The sequence below is a fragment of the Hypanus sabinus genome, chromosome 7 (genome assembly GCF_030144855.1).
Source record: "Hypanus sabinus isolate sHypSab1 chromosome 7, sHypSab1.hap1, whole genome shotgun sequence".
NCBI classification, from domain to species: domain Eukaryota; kingdom Metazoa; phylum Chordata; class Chondrichthyes; order Myliobatiformes; family Dasyatidae; genus Hypanus; species Hypanus sabinus.
The window spans coordinates 181,225,192-181,240,704 of record NC_082712.1 but is presented as its reverse complement, the minus strand read 5'-3'; the positions used below and the strand labels follow the sequence as shown (position 1 = coordinate 181,240,704).

The 15,513-nt window shown below is 46.5% G+C and overlaps 2 protein-coding genes across 9 annotated transcripts in view; one reads left to right on the top strand and one right to left on the bottom strand.

Annotated features, from left to right (window-relative positions):
- Window positions 1-13,609, top strand: part of sirt3 (sirtuin 3) — a 77,424-nt gene extending 63,815 nt beyond the window's left edge. For 6 of the 8 annotated variants that reach the window (XM_059976286.1, XM_059976285.1, XM_059976288.1 and 3 more), the window contains 2 exons: window positions 524-685; window positions 13,317-13,609. In XM_059976286.1, the coding sequence (XP_059832269.1) occupies window positions 524-685; window positions 13,317-13,535 (381 nt within the window). In that variant the 3' untranslated portion in view covers window positions 13,536-13,609. Of the gene's footprint in view, window positions 1-523; window positions 686-2,066; window positions 2,347-12,144; window positions 12,478-13,316 lie in introns of those variants that run through there. The other 2 variants (XM_059976290.1, XM_059976289.1) reach the window with 2 other exon arrangements.
- Window positions 1-15,513, bottom strand: part of ric8a (RIC8 guanine nucleotide exchange factor A) — a 125,692-nt gene that overhangs the window by 25,546 nt on the left and 84,633 nt on the right. The gene's annotated exons all lie outside the window — the stretch shown is intronic.

Sequence of the window (15,513 nt, the reverse complement as noted above, 5' to 3'; positions counted from 1 at the left end):
AGAGTCAGGCAGAGGAGGCTTGAAGACGGGAAGGATGTGAGGGGAAGAGGTGTGTTGGTGAGAGACTCAGGGGAGATGGGTGTGTCATGAGGACTAGTTTTTGTCATGAGGAGGTGGTTTTGAGATGGGAAGGGCGATGGGAGGAGATTTGGAGGTGGGTGTGTCAGGGGGAGGAGGTTTGGTGGGAGGGTCAGGGACTAGGATTTGGAGATGGGGAGTGTGTTTGGATTTCCAGCATTTGCAGATTTTCTCTTGTAAGTGTCATCAGGAGTAGGTTTTGATATTAGGATGAGGTTTGGAAATGGTTAGGGATGGGAGTAGGAGGTTTCTCGGCCATGACTGTCAAGGGTGGAGGAGATCTGAAAGTGGGATGGTTTGGGAAGAGGATTGGAGGTGGTCATTGACGTGTGGAGCAGGATGGGAGGTAGAGAGGGGCTGGTGAGAAGGATAAAGGGTGAAGGGAGGGGAAGTGTTGTGAAGGAGTCAATGTAGACTGGCCCCTCATCTCTTGGACTTGTCACAGGGGGACGTAATGGAGGGAAAGGTTCCTCACTGTTCCTCCTGTTCTGGGGTCATCAAACCCGACATCGTGTTTTTTGGGGAACAGCTTCCACGGAAGTTCTACCAATATCTCATCGACTTTCCACTCGCTGACCTGCTGATCATTCTTGGAACTTCACTTGAGGTGAGATCTCAGGTCCCTGACTTCACACGGCCCCAGTGCCAGCCATATGTTGTGAAATTTGTTGATATAGTGGCAGCAGTACATTGTAATCCATAATTTTAACAACTATAAATTAAAATAAGAAATATGTATTAAAAATTAAGTAACTGATGCCAAAAAAAGGGAAAAATACATACTGAGGTAGTTTTATGACCATTCAGAAATCTGATGGTGGTGGGACAAAGCTTTTCGTAAATGGTTGAGTATGTCTTAAGGCTTCTGTACCTCCGCCTTGATGGTACTGATGAGAAGAGGGCATGTCCTGGGTGATGGGGGTCCTTAATGATGATTGTCAACTTTCTGAGGCATCGCCTTTTGAAGGTGTCCTCAGTGCTAGAGACACTGGTGCTCATGACAGGAATATAAAAGCAAAGATGTAATGTTGAGAGTTTATAAAGCGCTGGTGAGGCCTCACTGAGTATCGTGAGCAGTTTTGGGCATCTTAGGATGTGCTGAAATTGGAGACAATTCAAAGGAGTTACATGAAAATGATTCCAGCATTGAATGGCTTGTCATATGAAGAGTGTCGATGGCTGTGGGTTTGCATTCACTAGAATTCAGAAGAATGAGGGGTGACCTTATTGAAACCTTTCAAATAGTGAAAGGCCTTGATAGAGTGGATGTGGAGAGGATGTTTCCTATGTTGGGAGAGCCTAAGACCAGAGGACACAGCCTCAGAATAGAGGGGCGTTCTTTTAGAATGGAGATGAGGAAGAATTTTATTAGCCAGGGATTGGTTAATCAGTGGAATTCATTGACAAATGCAGGTGTGGAGGCCAAGTCTTTATGTATATTTAAGGTAGAGGTTGATAAATTGCTGATTGCTCAGGGCATGAAGGGATCCAGGGAGAAGGCAGGAGATTGTGGCTGAGAGAAAAATGATGAAATGGAGCAGAAATGATATGCCAAATGGCCTAATTCATGATAGAACTGGCTGTGTTTGCAACATTCTGCAACTTTTTCCTGAAGCTGTGCAGTGACCCCTCCCTGCCAAATGGTGATGCAACCAGTTAACACACTCAAAATGCTGGTGGAACACAGCAGGCCAGGCAGCATCTATAAGGAGAAGCAATGTCGATGTTTCGGGCCCGAAACATCGACAGTGCTTCTTATAGATGCTGCCTGGCCTGCTGTGTTCCACCAGCATTTTGAGTGTGTTATTTGAATTTCCAGCATCTGCATATTTCCTCGCTTATGAAACCAGTTAGCATGCTCTGCACTGTACACCTGTGAAATTTCTGAGTGCCTTTGGTGATATGTCATGTGTCCTTGAACTCTTCATGAAATATAGCCACTGTCCTGCTTTCTTGGTAATTGCATCAATATGTTGCACCCATGATAGATCCTCAGAGATGATGGCATCCAGGAACTTGAAACAGCTCACCCTTTCCACTTCTGATCCCTCAGTGAGTACTGGTGTGTGTTCCCTCAACATCCCCTTCCTGAAGTTCTCAACCAATTCTTTGGACTGACTGATATTGAAGCTGTTGTGATGCCACTGAACCAGCTGATCTTTCTTAATCCTGCGTGCCTCCTTGTCTCTACCACGGATCAAGTCATTTTTTTATTGTCATTTTAACCATAACTGCTGGTACAGTACACAGTAAAAATGAGACATTTTTCAGGACCATGTTGCTACATGAAACAGTACAAAAACTACACTGAACTACATGAAAACAACACAGAAAAAAAAAACAAACACGAGGAAATCTGCAGATGCTAGAAATTCAAACAACACACACAAAATGCTGGTGGAACACAGCAAGCCAGGCAGCATCAATAGGAGAAGCGCTGTCGACGTTTTGGGTCGAGACCCTTCGTCAGGACAGAGAAAAAAAACAAACTAACAAACTACAGACCTACCCAGGACTGCATAAAGTGCACAAAACAGTGCAGGCATTACAATAAGTACTAAACAAGACAATAGGCACAGCAGAGGGCAGTAAATTGGTGTCAGTCCAGACTCTGGGTATTGAGGAGTCTGATAACTTGGGGGAAGAAACTGTTACATAGTCTGGTCTTGAGAGCCCGAATGCTTCGGTGCCTTTTCCTAGATGGCAGGAGGGAGGAGAGTTTGTATGAGGGATGCGTGGGATCCTTCATAATGCTGTTTGCCTTGCAGATGCAGGGTGTAGTGTAAATGTCCGTTACGGCGGGAAGAAAGACCCCGATGATCTTCTCAGCTGACCTCACTATCTGCTGCAGGGTCTTGCGATCCAAGATGGTGCAATTTCTAAACCAGGCAGTGATGCAGCTGCTCAGGATGCTCTCAGTATAACCCCTGTAGAATGTGATGAGGATGGGGGATGGGAGATGGACTTTCCTCAGCCTTCGCAGAAAGTAGAGATGCTGCTGGGCTTTCTTTGCTATGGAGCTGGTGTTGAGGGACCAGGTGAGATTCTCCGCCAGGTGAACACCAAGAAATCTGATGCCCTTAACAATCTCTACCGAGGAGCTGTCGATGTTTAGCAGAGAGTGGTCACTCCGAGCCCACCTGAAATCAACAACCATCTCTTTTGTTTTGTTCACATTCAGAGACAGGTTGTTGGCTTTGCACCAGTCTGTTAGCCGCCACACTTCCTTTCTGTAAGCTGACTCGTCATTCTTGCTGATGAGACCCACCACGGTCGTGTCATCGGTGAACTTGATGATGTGGTTCGAGCTGTGTGTTGCAGCACAGTCGTGGGTTTGCAGAGTGAACAGCAGTGAACTGAGCACGCAACCCTGGGGAGCCCCTGTGCTCAGTGTGATGGTGTTGGAGATGCTGCTCCCGATCCGGACTGACTGAGGTCTCCCAGTCAGGAAGTCTAGAATCCGGTTGCAGAGGGAGGTGTTCAGGCCCAGTAGGCTCAGCTTTCCACTCAGTTTCTGAGGAATGATTGTGTTGAATGCTGAACTGAAGTCTATGAACAGCGTTCGAGCGTATGTGTCTTTTTTCTCCAGGTGGGTTAGGGCCAGGTGGAGGGTGGTGGCAATGATGTCATCTGTTGAGCGGTTGGGACGGTACGCAAACTGTAGGGGGTCCAGTGAGGGGGGCAGCAGGGTCTTGATGGGCCTCACACAAGCCTCTCGAAACTCTTCATGATGATGGATGTGAGTGCAACAGGGGATAGACAGAGAACATAGAATAGTACAGCACAGTACAGGCCTTTCGGCCCACAGTGTTGTGCCGACCCTTAAACCCTGCCTCCCATATACTCCCCCACCTTAAATTCCTTCATATACCTGACTAGTAGTCTATTAAATTTCACTAGTGTATCTGCCTCCACCACAGACTTAGGCAGTGCATTCCATGCACCAACCACTCTCTGAGTAAAAAACCTCCCTCTAATATCCCCCTTGAACTTCCCTCCCCTTAACTTAAAGCCATATCCTCTTGTACTGAGCAGTGGTGCCCTGGGGAAGAGGCGCTGGCTGTCCACTCTGTCTATTCCTCTTAATATCCTGTACACCTCTATCATGTCTCCTCTCATCCTCCTTCTCTCCAAAGATGACACGAAGCTGGGCAGCGGTGTTAGCTGTGAGGAGGATGCTAAGAGGATGCAGGGTGACTTGGATAGGTTAGGTGAGTGGGCAAATTCATGGCAGATGCAATATAATGTGGATAAATGTGAGGTTATCCACTTTGGTTGCAAGAACAGGAAAACAGATTATTATCTGAACGGTGGCCGATTAGGAAAAGGGGAGGTGCAACGAGACCTGGGTGTTATTGCGCACCAGTCATTGAAGGTGGGCATGCAAGTACAGCAGACAGTGAAAAAGACAAATGGTATGTTGGCATTCATAGCAAAAGGATTTGAGTACAGGAGCAGGGAGGTTCTACTGCAGTTGTGCAAGGCCTTGGTGAGACCGCACCTAGAATATTGTGTGCAGTTTTGGTCCCCTAATCTGAGGAAAGACATTCTTGCCATAGAGGGAGTACAGAGAAGGTTCACCAGATTGATTCCTGGGATGGCAGGACTTTCATATAAAGAAAGACTGGATCGACTAGGCTTATACTCACTGGAATTTAGAAGATTGAGGGGGGATCCTATTGAAACATATAAAATTGTAAAGGGATTGGACAGGCTAGATGCAGGAAGATTGTTTCTGATGTTGGGGAAGTCCAGAATGAGGGGTCACAGCTTAAGGATAAAGGGGAAGCCTTTTAGGACCGAGATGAGGAAAAACTTCTTCACATAGAGAGTGGTGAATCTGTGTAATTCTCTGCCACAGGAAACAGTTGAGGCCGGTTCATTGGCTATATTTAAGAGGAAGTTAGATATGGCCCTTGTGGCTAAAGGGATCAGGAGGTATGGAGAGAAAGCAGGTACAGGGTTTTGAGTTGGATGATCAGCCATGATCTTACTGAATGGCGGTGCAGGCTCGAAGGGCCGAATGGCCTACTCCTGCACCTATTTTCTATGTTTCTATCCCTTTGTTCTTTCACACTCCTCAATGCCCTGCCATTCACAGTGCAAGATCTATTCTGGTTGGTACTAACAAAGTGCCACACCTCGCACTTGTCTGCATTAAATTCCGTCAACCATCTTTCAGCCAATTTTTTCAGCTGATGCAGATCCCTCTGCAAGCCATGCAAGTCTTCCTCACTGTCCACTATGCCCCAATCTTGGTGTCATCTGCAAATTTGCTTATCCAGTTGACCACTTTATCATCCAGATCATTGATATAGATGAAAAACAATAACAGACCCAGCACCGATCCCTGCAGCACTCCACTAGTCACAGGCCTCCAGTCAGATAGACAACCATCTACAACCACTCTCTGGTTTCTCCCACAATGACTGACCCAATTTACTGCCTCATCTTGACCAACCACCCAGGTGGGACCTTATAAAGAGAGCTGGTGAATTTAGCCAAGAAAAAAAACACAATGCAAGGTTTAGGAAGCTAGAATCAAACAGAACCTCTGAGGATTATAAGGAAGCCAGAAAAGAACTCAAGAAGAGAATTAGGAAAACCAGAGAGGGCCATGAAAAGTCCTTGGCAAGTAGGATTAAAGAGAATCCCAAGGCATTCTATACCTACATCAAAAGCAAGAGGATAACTGGGGGATAGTAGGACCAGGGATAAAGAAGGGAACATGTACTTCTGGCAGAGGATGTGGGAGAGGTTCTACATGAGTACTTTGCATCAATATTTATCATGTGGAAAGATTTGTGCAACACCTTTCCAAAATCTATCTTCCTGTCTGCTTCTCGATGTTATTACTGGGTACACCCAGAAGAGTTATTGACCCCTTCCTGTTCCTGACTTCCACCCACAGAAACTCTGTAGACAGTACCTCCGTGACTTCTTCCTTTTCTGCAGCCATGACACTCTGATCAACTGTGCCATGTCCCCACCTCTTTTTCCTCCCTCCCTGTCCTTTCTGAAACATCTAAAGCCTGGTACTCGAAGTAACCATTCCTGCCCCTGAGCCATCCAACTCTCTGTAAATACCACAACATCACTGTTCCAAGTACTGATCCACTCTAAGTTCATCCACTTTGCTCATAATATCCCTTGCATTATAATACACACATCTCAAACCATCAATTTGAGCAAGTCCCTTCTTTATCACCTGCCTATCCTCCCTCTCGCACTGTCTCCAAGCTTTCTCTATTTGTGAGCCAACTGCCTCTTCCTCTGTCTCTTCAGTTTGGTTCCCATCCCCCAGCAATCTGAGTTAAACTCTCCCCAGTAGCCTTAGCATACCTCCCCACCAGGATATTGATCCCCCTGGGATTCAAGTGCAACCCGTCCTTTTTGTACCGATCACTTCTGCCCCAAAAGAGGTCCGAAGGATCCAGAAATCTGAATTCCCTGCCCCTGCTCCATACCTTCAGCCAAGCATTCATCCTCCACACCACTCTATTCCTATCTCACTGTCACGTGGCACAGGGAGTTATCTCGAGATGACCACCTTTGTGGTCCTGCTTCTCAACTTCCTTCCTAACTCCCTGTAGTTTGTTTTCAGGACATCCTCCCTTTTCCTACCTATGTCATTGGTACCAATATGTACCACGACCTCTGGTTGTTCTCCCTCCCACCGCAGGATATTTTGGATGTGATCTGAAACATCCCGGACCCTGGCACCTGGGAGACAAACTACCATCTGAGTTTCTTTCCTGCGTCCACAGAATCTCCTGTCTGATCCCCTAACTATAGTCCCCTATCACTACTGCCTTCCTCTTCCTTTTCCTGCCCTTCTGATCCACAGGGCCAGACTCTATAACAGAGGCGAGGCCACTGTTGCTTCCCCCGGTAGGCCATCCCCCTCAACAGTACATGAGGAGGGTTTGAAGCTCTTGGCCTGTACTCACTGGAGTTCAGAAGAATGAGGAGTGACCTCATGGAAATCTATGAATGTTGAAAGGCCCAGATACAGTGGATATGGAGAGGAGCCTTCTATGGCGGGTATGAAGTTGAGAAGCAGGATCACAAAGGTAGTAATCTCAGGATTATTGCCTGTGTCACGTGACAGTGAGAATAGGATTAGGATGAGGTGGAGGATAAATGTGTGGCTGAAGGATTGGAACAGGGGCAGGGATTCAGATTTCTGGATCATTGGGACCTCATTTGGGGCAGGTGTGACCTGTAGAAAAAGGACGGGTTGCACTTGAATACCAGGGGTCCAATATCCTGGTGGGGAGGTTTGCTAAGCATACTGGGGAGAATTTAAACTAGAATTGTTGTGGGGGTGGGAACTGAACTGACTGGGGAAGAGGAGGTTGGCTCACAAATAGAGAAAGCTTGTAGACAGTGTGAGAGGGAGGATAGGCAGGTGATAGAGAAGGGACACGCTCAGGCTGAAGGTTTGAGATGTGTCTATTTTAATGCAAGGAGTGTTGTGAAGAAAGTGGATGAGCTTCGAGTGTGGATCAGTTCTTGGAGATATGATGTGGTGGCCATTACAGAGACTTGGATGGTTCAGGGACAGGATTGGTTACTTCAAGTGGCAGGTTTTAGATGTTTTAGAAAGGACAGGGAGGGAGGCAAAAGAGGTGGGTGCATGGCACTGTTGATCAGAGATAGTGTCATGGATGCAGAAACAGTGGACACCATGGAGGGATTGTCTGCTGAGTCTCTGTGGGTGGAGGTTAGGAACAGGAAGGGGTCAATAACTTTACTGGGTGTCTTTTTATAGGCCGCCTAATAGTAACAGGGATATCGAGGAGTAGATAGGGAAACAGATCCTGGAAAGGTGTAATAATAACAGAGTTGTCATGATGGGAGATTTTAATTTCCGAAATATCGACTGGCATCTCCCTAGATCAAGGGGTTTAGATGGGGTGGAGTTTGTTATCTGTGTTCAGGAAGGCTTCTTGACACAGTATGTAGATAAGCCTACAAGAGGAGAATCTGTACTTGATTTGGTGTTGGGAAATGAACCTGGTCAGGTGTCAGATCTCTCAGTGGGGGAGCACTTTGGAGATAGTGATCATAATTCTATCTCCTTTACAATAGCATTGCAGAGAGATAGGAACAGACAAGTTAGAAAAGTGTTTAATTGGAGTAAGTGGAATTATGAGGCTATCAGGCAGGAAATTGAAGGCTTAAATTGGAAACAGATGTTCTCAGGGAAAAGTATGGAAGAAATGTGGCAGATATTTGGGGGATATTTGTGTAGAGCTCTGTATAGGTACGTTCCAATGAGACAGGGAAGTTATGATAGGGTACAGGAACTGTGGTGTACAAAGGCTGTAATAAATCTAGTCAAGAAGAAAAGAAAAGCTTACAAAAGGTTCAGAGAGCTAGGCAACATTAGAGATCTAGAAGATTATAAGGCTAATAGAAAGGAGCTTAAGAGGGAAATTAGGAGAGCCAGAAGGGCCATGAGAAGGCCTTGGCAGGCAGGATTAAGGAAAACCCCAAGGCATTCTACAAGTATATGAAGAGCAAGAAGATAAGATGTGAAAGAATGGGACCTATCAAATGTGACAGTGGGAAGGTGTGTATGGAACCAGAGGAAATTACAGAGGTACTTAATTAATACTTTACTTCAGTATTCACTATGGAAAAGGATCTTGGTGATTGTAATGATGACTTGCAGCAGACTGAAAAGCTTGAGCATGTAGATATTAAGAAAGAGGACGTGCTGGAGCTTTTGGAAAGCATCAAGTTGGATAAGTCGCTGGCACCAGATGAGATGTACCCCAGGATACTGTGGGAGGTGGGTGAGGAGATTGCTGAGCTTCTGGCGATGATCTTTGCATCATCAATGGGGATGGAAGAGGTTCCAGAGGATTGGAGGGTTGCAGATGTTGTTCCTTTATTCAACAAAGGGAGTAGAGATAGCCCAGTGAGTCTTTCCTCAGTGGTTGGTAAGTTGATGGAGAAGATCCTGAGAGGCAGGATTAATAAACATTTGGGGAGGCATAATGTGATTAGGAATAGTCAGCATGGCTTTGTAAAGGGCAAGTCATGCCTTATGAACTGATTGAATTTTTTTAGGATGGTTCTATGCAACTAAACACATTGATGAAGGAAGAGCAGTAGATGTAGTGTATATGGATTTCAGCAAGGCATTTGATAAGGCATCCCATGCAAGGCTTATTGAGAAAGGGGACCTTGCTTTGTGGATCCAGAACTGGCTTGCCCACAGAAGGCAAAGAGTGGTTGTAGATGGGTCATATTCTGCATGGAGGTTGGTGACCTGTGGGGTGCCTCAGGGATCTGTTCTGGGATCCCTGCTCTTCGTGATTTTTATAAATGACTAGCTGAGGAAGTGGAGGGATGGATTAGTAAGTTTGCTGATGACACAAAGGTTGGGGGTGCTGTGGATAGTGTGGAGGGCTGTAAGAGGTTATAGCGGGACATTGATAGGATGCAAAACTGGGCTCAGAAGTGGCAGATGGAGTTCAACCCAGATAAGTGTGAAGTGGTTCATTTTGGTAGGTCAAATATGATGGCAGAATGTAGTATTAATGGTAAGACTCTTGGCAGTGTGGAGGATCAGCGGGATCTTGGGGTCCGAGTCCATAGGACGCTCAAAGCAGCTGTGCAGGTTGACTCTATGGTTAAGAAGGCTCATGGTGTATTGGCCTTCATCAATCATGGAATTGAATTTAGGAGCTGAGAGGTAATGTTGCAGCTATATAGGACCCTGGTCAGACCCCACTTGGAGTACTGTGCTCAGTTCTGGTCACCTCACTACAGGAAGGATGTGGAAGCCATAGAAAGGGTGCAGAGGAGATTTACAAGGATGTTGCCTGGATTGGGGAGCATGCCTTATGAGAATAGGTTGAGTGAACTCTGCCTTTTCTCCTTGGAGCGAAGGAGGATGAGAGGTGACCTGACAGAGGTGTATAAGATGATGAGAGGCATTGATTGTGTGGATAGTCAGAGGCTTTTTCCCAGGGCTGAAATGGTTGCCACAAGAGGACACAGGTTTAAGGTACTAGGGCAGGGGTGGGCAAACTTTTTGACTTGTGGGCCACAAAGGGTTCTAAAATTTGACAGGGGGGCCGGACCAGGAGCAGATGGACGGAGTGTTTTGGTAATACACCTCATAAGAGAAAATAAAATATCATGGGATATGTAGAAAACGTGCTTTAATTTCAATTGAAAATGAACAAATGCATTACAACAAAATATCTGTCTTTGAAGTCCCATGGTATTTAGCTATTTATTGAAATGACTTTTAAAACACTGAAAATTAAATGAATAAAATACAGCTTTTTTAATAGTAACAGTTATTATTTTAAAGCACTGAAAATTCTGTTATCCTTCAAGATATTATCATCATCACTCTCCTCCTGACTGTCTTTATTTCAAAAACGGTAGGAGATGCAGGTCTACTTGTCCTGCTCCTTCTTATTCAATTGTCCCCTGTGCCAAAACTCAACAACGACCAGCACAAGGACAGAACAGTATGCGCCAGTATGCAGAGCGCATTATTTGATCTGGAGCGCATTTTTTATTTTGAGAATGTACGTGCACCTGCGCACTACTCATGTCCATCACTTAACAGAAATGACATGTAACATGTAAGGCTTATTGAAAAAAATATTTTCAAATGCATTTTTTACATAACACAACGAAGAAACTTATTTTTAATTTCAGTGGGAACAGTGTTGTTGGTCTCCCTTTTTAGCCAGCGCATCAAAGTCTGGATTTAGTTTTGTTGTGGCGATTCTCAGGATGGATCTGAGGTGTTGGTCAGTTAACTTGGATCTGTGGCTGGCTTTGTTCATGATGCTGAACGCCTGTTCACACAAATAGGTCGAGCCGAACAAAGAGTAAAGCGCAAATGTGGAGTAATATGCTGCACCTCAACAAAGGTCAATGTATATAGAGTGCGTCATCTATTGGGAAAACGCCAGAATTGCGGGGAAAAAACGTTAACAAGGTTTATTAATATAATTTCATCAAGTTCTGCGGGCCGGATTAAAAAGCTTAACGGGCCGCATATGGCCCCCGGGCCGTAGTTTGCCCATGCCTGTACTAGGGACTAGGTACAGAGGAGATGTCAGGGGTAAGTTTTTTAATCAGAGAGTGGTGAGTGCATGGAATGGGCCTCCGGCAATGGTGGTGGAGGCGGATATGATAGGATTTTTAAAGACGCTTTTAGATAGGTATATGGAGCTTGGTAAAATAGAGGGCTATAGGTAAGCCTGGTAGGTTCTAAGGTAGGGACATGCTCGGCACAACTTTGTGCGCCGAAGGGCCCACATTGTGCTGTAAGTTTTCTATGTTTCTAATCTAAGACCAGGGGACACAACCTCAGAATAGAGGTATGTCCATTTAAAATGGAGATAGGAAGGAATTTATTTAGCCAGTGAGTTGTGAATCTGTGGAATTCGTTGCCACAGGTGGCTGTGGAGCCCAAGTCATTGGGTAGATTTAAGACAGGTTGTTCATGAGGCAGAGCGTAAAAGGTTATGGAGAGAAAGCAGGAGAATGGGTTTGAGAGGGAAATGGAACAGCTATGATCAAATGGTGGACTAGGCTTGATGGGCTGAGTGGCTAAATTGTGCTCCGATTTCTTATGGTCCTATGGAGTAAAGCCCTTCCCTCCATTGAGCACGTCTACATAAACTGCTCTTGGAGGAAAGCAGCATCTATCATCAAAGACCCCTCCCCCCTCCATCATCACCCAGATCTTCTCACTGCTTCCATCTGAAAGGAAGTACAGGAGCCTCAAGACCCACCAGGTTCAGGAAAAGTTATTACCCTTCAACTGTCTGGCTCTTGAACCAGACAGGATACCTTCACTCACCCTAATACTGAACTGTTCCCACAACCTATGGACTCACATTCAAGGATTCTTCATCTGATACGCTCAATGTTTATTGCTTATTCATTTTCATTATTATTATTATTATTATTATTTTCCCTTTTGTATTTGCACAGTTTGTTGTTCTTTGCACATTAATTGTTGTCCATCCTGCTAGGTGTGGTCTTTCATTGATTCTATTGTTCTTCTTGGATTTACAGTGAATGAAAATGAATTTCACGGTTGTGTCTGGTGACAGATACAAACTTTGAGATGTTCTTTGAATTATGCCCTTTCATATTAGCCATTTACACTGAAAGAAAACATCTCTAGCTGTCCACTCAAACTCTGCCTCTTAGCAACTAAATCTCAGAATATCCGTTAACCAGGAGCCATCCCTGACTTGTGAAAACAAAGCCTCTGTAATATCCACAATGTGATAATTCCATGTAGTGCCTCAGGATCTAAGTTCATCAACCTTGTACTTTGTAATGATGAGTCAGACAACAGGAAGCAGAGACAACAAAGTCAACATCAGCAAATAACGAAGTCATTGACCTTAGCATGGGCGGGCAGAGGGAGAGGGAGAGGGAACACTGCCTCGTCATTGAACTTGGGAAGGGGTGGGGGGGGAATGAGTGGAAGGGGACACTACCTCGCCATTGACCTCCAGAAGCAGGTGGTTTGAGGAGGGGGAGGGGACACCACCTTGTCATTGACGTTGGGAAGTGCGGGGGTGAGAGAGAGGGGACACCACATCCCATTTGACCTAGAGGAGAGGGAAGGGGAGGGTCACTGCATCATCATTGACATTGGGAAAGGAGAAGAGAAGGGGAGAGGACAACACCTTGTTATTGACTTTGGGAAGGGGAGAGGGGACATTGACTCGTCATAAACCTGGGGGAGGGAACACTGACCCGTCACTGACTTCGGGAAGGGGGAGGGGGTTGGGGTCACCTACTCGGCATTGACTTCGGGAAGGGGGAGGGGCACCTCCTGGCCCTTGACCTTGGGAAGAGATGAGAGAACATCACTTCATCGCTGACCTCTGGTCCTGGGGTTGTTGGGTTGGGTGTCAGGGTTGAAGAGTGGATGATGATTGGTTCTGGGGAGTGCAGCCCCATGGTGTGGGGAGGTTAGTGCAGCTGTGAAGTGGGGTAAGGGGATTAGGGTTAGATGGGGTTTTTTCTGGCAGTGATAAGCTGAGGTTCTGGGGTGATTAATCAAGCAGGTGAGGTGACAGGGGACTCATGTTGGGGTTGTGTGGATGGCGAGTGCCCTGGGCAGGTGGGAAGGATGACTTGCAGTTCAGGGGTGTCTTGAGTGAGTGGGTGGGGTGTGAGGTAGCGAACAGCCATGTGGAAGGACCCTCATATCAAACGCATTGTTTCAGGTGGAGCCGTTCGCAAGTCTGTCTGAGATGGTGAGGAATTCTGTTCCACGGATCCTCATTAACCAAGATTTGGTTGGCTCCCTCACTCGGAACCCACTGCGGTCAAAGGATGTGGTGGAACTGGGGGACGTGATTCGGGGTGTGAAGAGACTCTCAGACCTGTTGGGATGGACTGACCAAGTTAACCAACTGCTCAGCGGAGAACAAAGCGAGATGTAACTTCCCAACTCCCTCCTGTAGTGTGATTCTCCCTCAGTACCACTCTTTTTTTGAAATAAATATACTAAACTTTATTCAAGTACAAAAGACATACAAAGGTTAGGGTAACCATAAGGTTACTGAATTGAAATTAAACTACAGCTATAATGACTGAATATGTTGCTTGGCCACAGTTCTCAGAAATCCCCCATTGAACCTATGCTCCCTCTCCAAGGACGCCTTGGCACAGATGTAGACCCGGAAGTGGGGCAGAGCATTCGACAGCCCACTGCCTGGACCCACGAATGGCCATCTTAGCCAGGTCTAAGAGCAAGCCTACCAGGACATCCTCCGAGAGACCCTCCCGACTGGGTAACCATACCAGGAGCGTGGGCTGAAGTGCAGCCAGAACTTGAGTAGCAGCCCCTCCAGATATTCAAATGGGCTGCAACCTCTCGCATCCAAGTAGGCATGGTACACTGACTCCTCCCGGCCACAGACTAGACAGGTGGACAGAGTAACAGTGGAGATGCTCAGGAATCTATTCCACGGTACTGCCTTGTACAACCCCCCTCCACCCCAGGTTCCTAATTAACAGAGGAGGGATCCCTGCATAGAGAGACTTCTACTGGTGGCCTCCCTCACTGCCTGACGGTGAACCAAACCACCACAGTGTGCCCGGATGGCAGGCAAGGGCACTGAAGTGAAAAGTGTGCAAGGGAAGCCCGTACAGGAACCGTCTCGACATATCGTGGAATGGCATGGCGGGCATCTGCGAGACAGCTCATGCTATGTGGGACCAGCTCCCAAAGGATATCTCGAGGTTTGGGTCCCGTGTGGATGGAGTCACTCCACATCCACTGTGGCAGGATGGGAAATGACCTTCCCTGTGGCATGAGCTCTGCTCCCTGTGGGTGCAGGAGTACTCTGACCAGAAGAGACCATTCCAGACCTGCAGAGTTTCTTGTAAAACCCTGGCATCTCCCACATGGTGACGTGGCTGATGCTCGCACTGGGAGCCATGTGTCCTCCTTACGCAATGCCGCAAACGAAGAAAGTGTACCGCCTGTGCGTGCCATCTCAGAGGGTCCTGAGGCAGAGAGCTGCCAGCTGGGTATGTAAGTACACCAGAGACTGACCACCCTCTGCAATCAAAAGACTCAGGACCGCAGCAGAGACCCAATGCCTGGTGTGCCCCAGAAGAAGTCCATCAACATTGTCAGAATCCTGGTGACAAATACAGTCGGTGGGACTAGAGTGACCAGCTGGTACCAAGGCATGGAGGCTACCCACTTGTTAATGACCAGCGCCCTGCCCTGGTAGAATATTGCTACCAACCCACAGACTTTCGTCTCTGGACCCACCAGTTCGCCGGCCAAGTCTCTGCAGTGAAGCTTAGGTAGTCCCCCAGATAGAGAAGGCCTTTGATGCTCCACACAAATGGACTCCCTCTGACAGGGAGTCCATCTCCCACTGAGCCACTGAAAGACCAGAGCACCTTCTCCTGTTGACCCTGGCAGAGGATGTGGCTGAGAAGACCGGTTGGAAGTCTCGCATCCTCTGTAGGTCAACAGGGTTGGTGATCATAAGATATTGAAGCAGAACTAGTCCTTTTGGCCTATTGATTCTGCACCGCCAATTCATCATGGCTGATCCATTTTCCCTGTCTCTTGCCGTCGCCCTGTAACCCTTCATGCCCTGACTAATCAAGACGATATCAACCTTGGCCTTAAATTGTTGTTCACTTCACTTGTTTGCATGACTTGTGTATTTTTTTTTTTCTCTTGCGCACCAAGTTTTATTTATTTAAATTGGGTTATTTCAAGAGTCTTGCTTTGTGGCTACTTGTGAACAAGCAAATATCAAGGTTTATACATTCTTTGATAATAATGTACTTGAATCTTGAAATATACCCAATAACTTGGCCTCCACAGCCACCTGTGTGAACAAATCCACACCACTCTGGCTAAAGAAATTCCTCCTCATTTCCATACTGAAA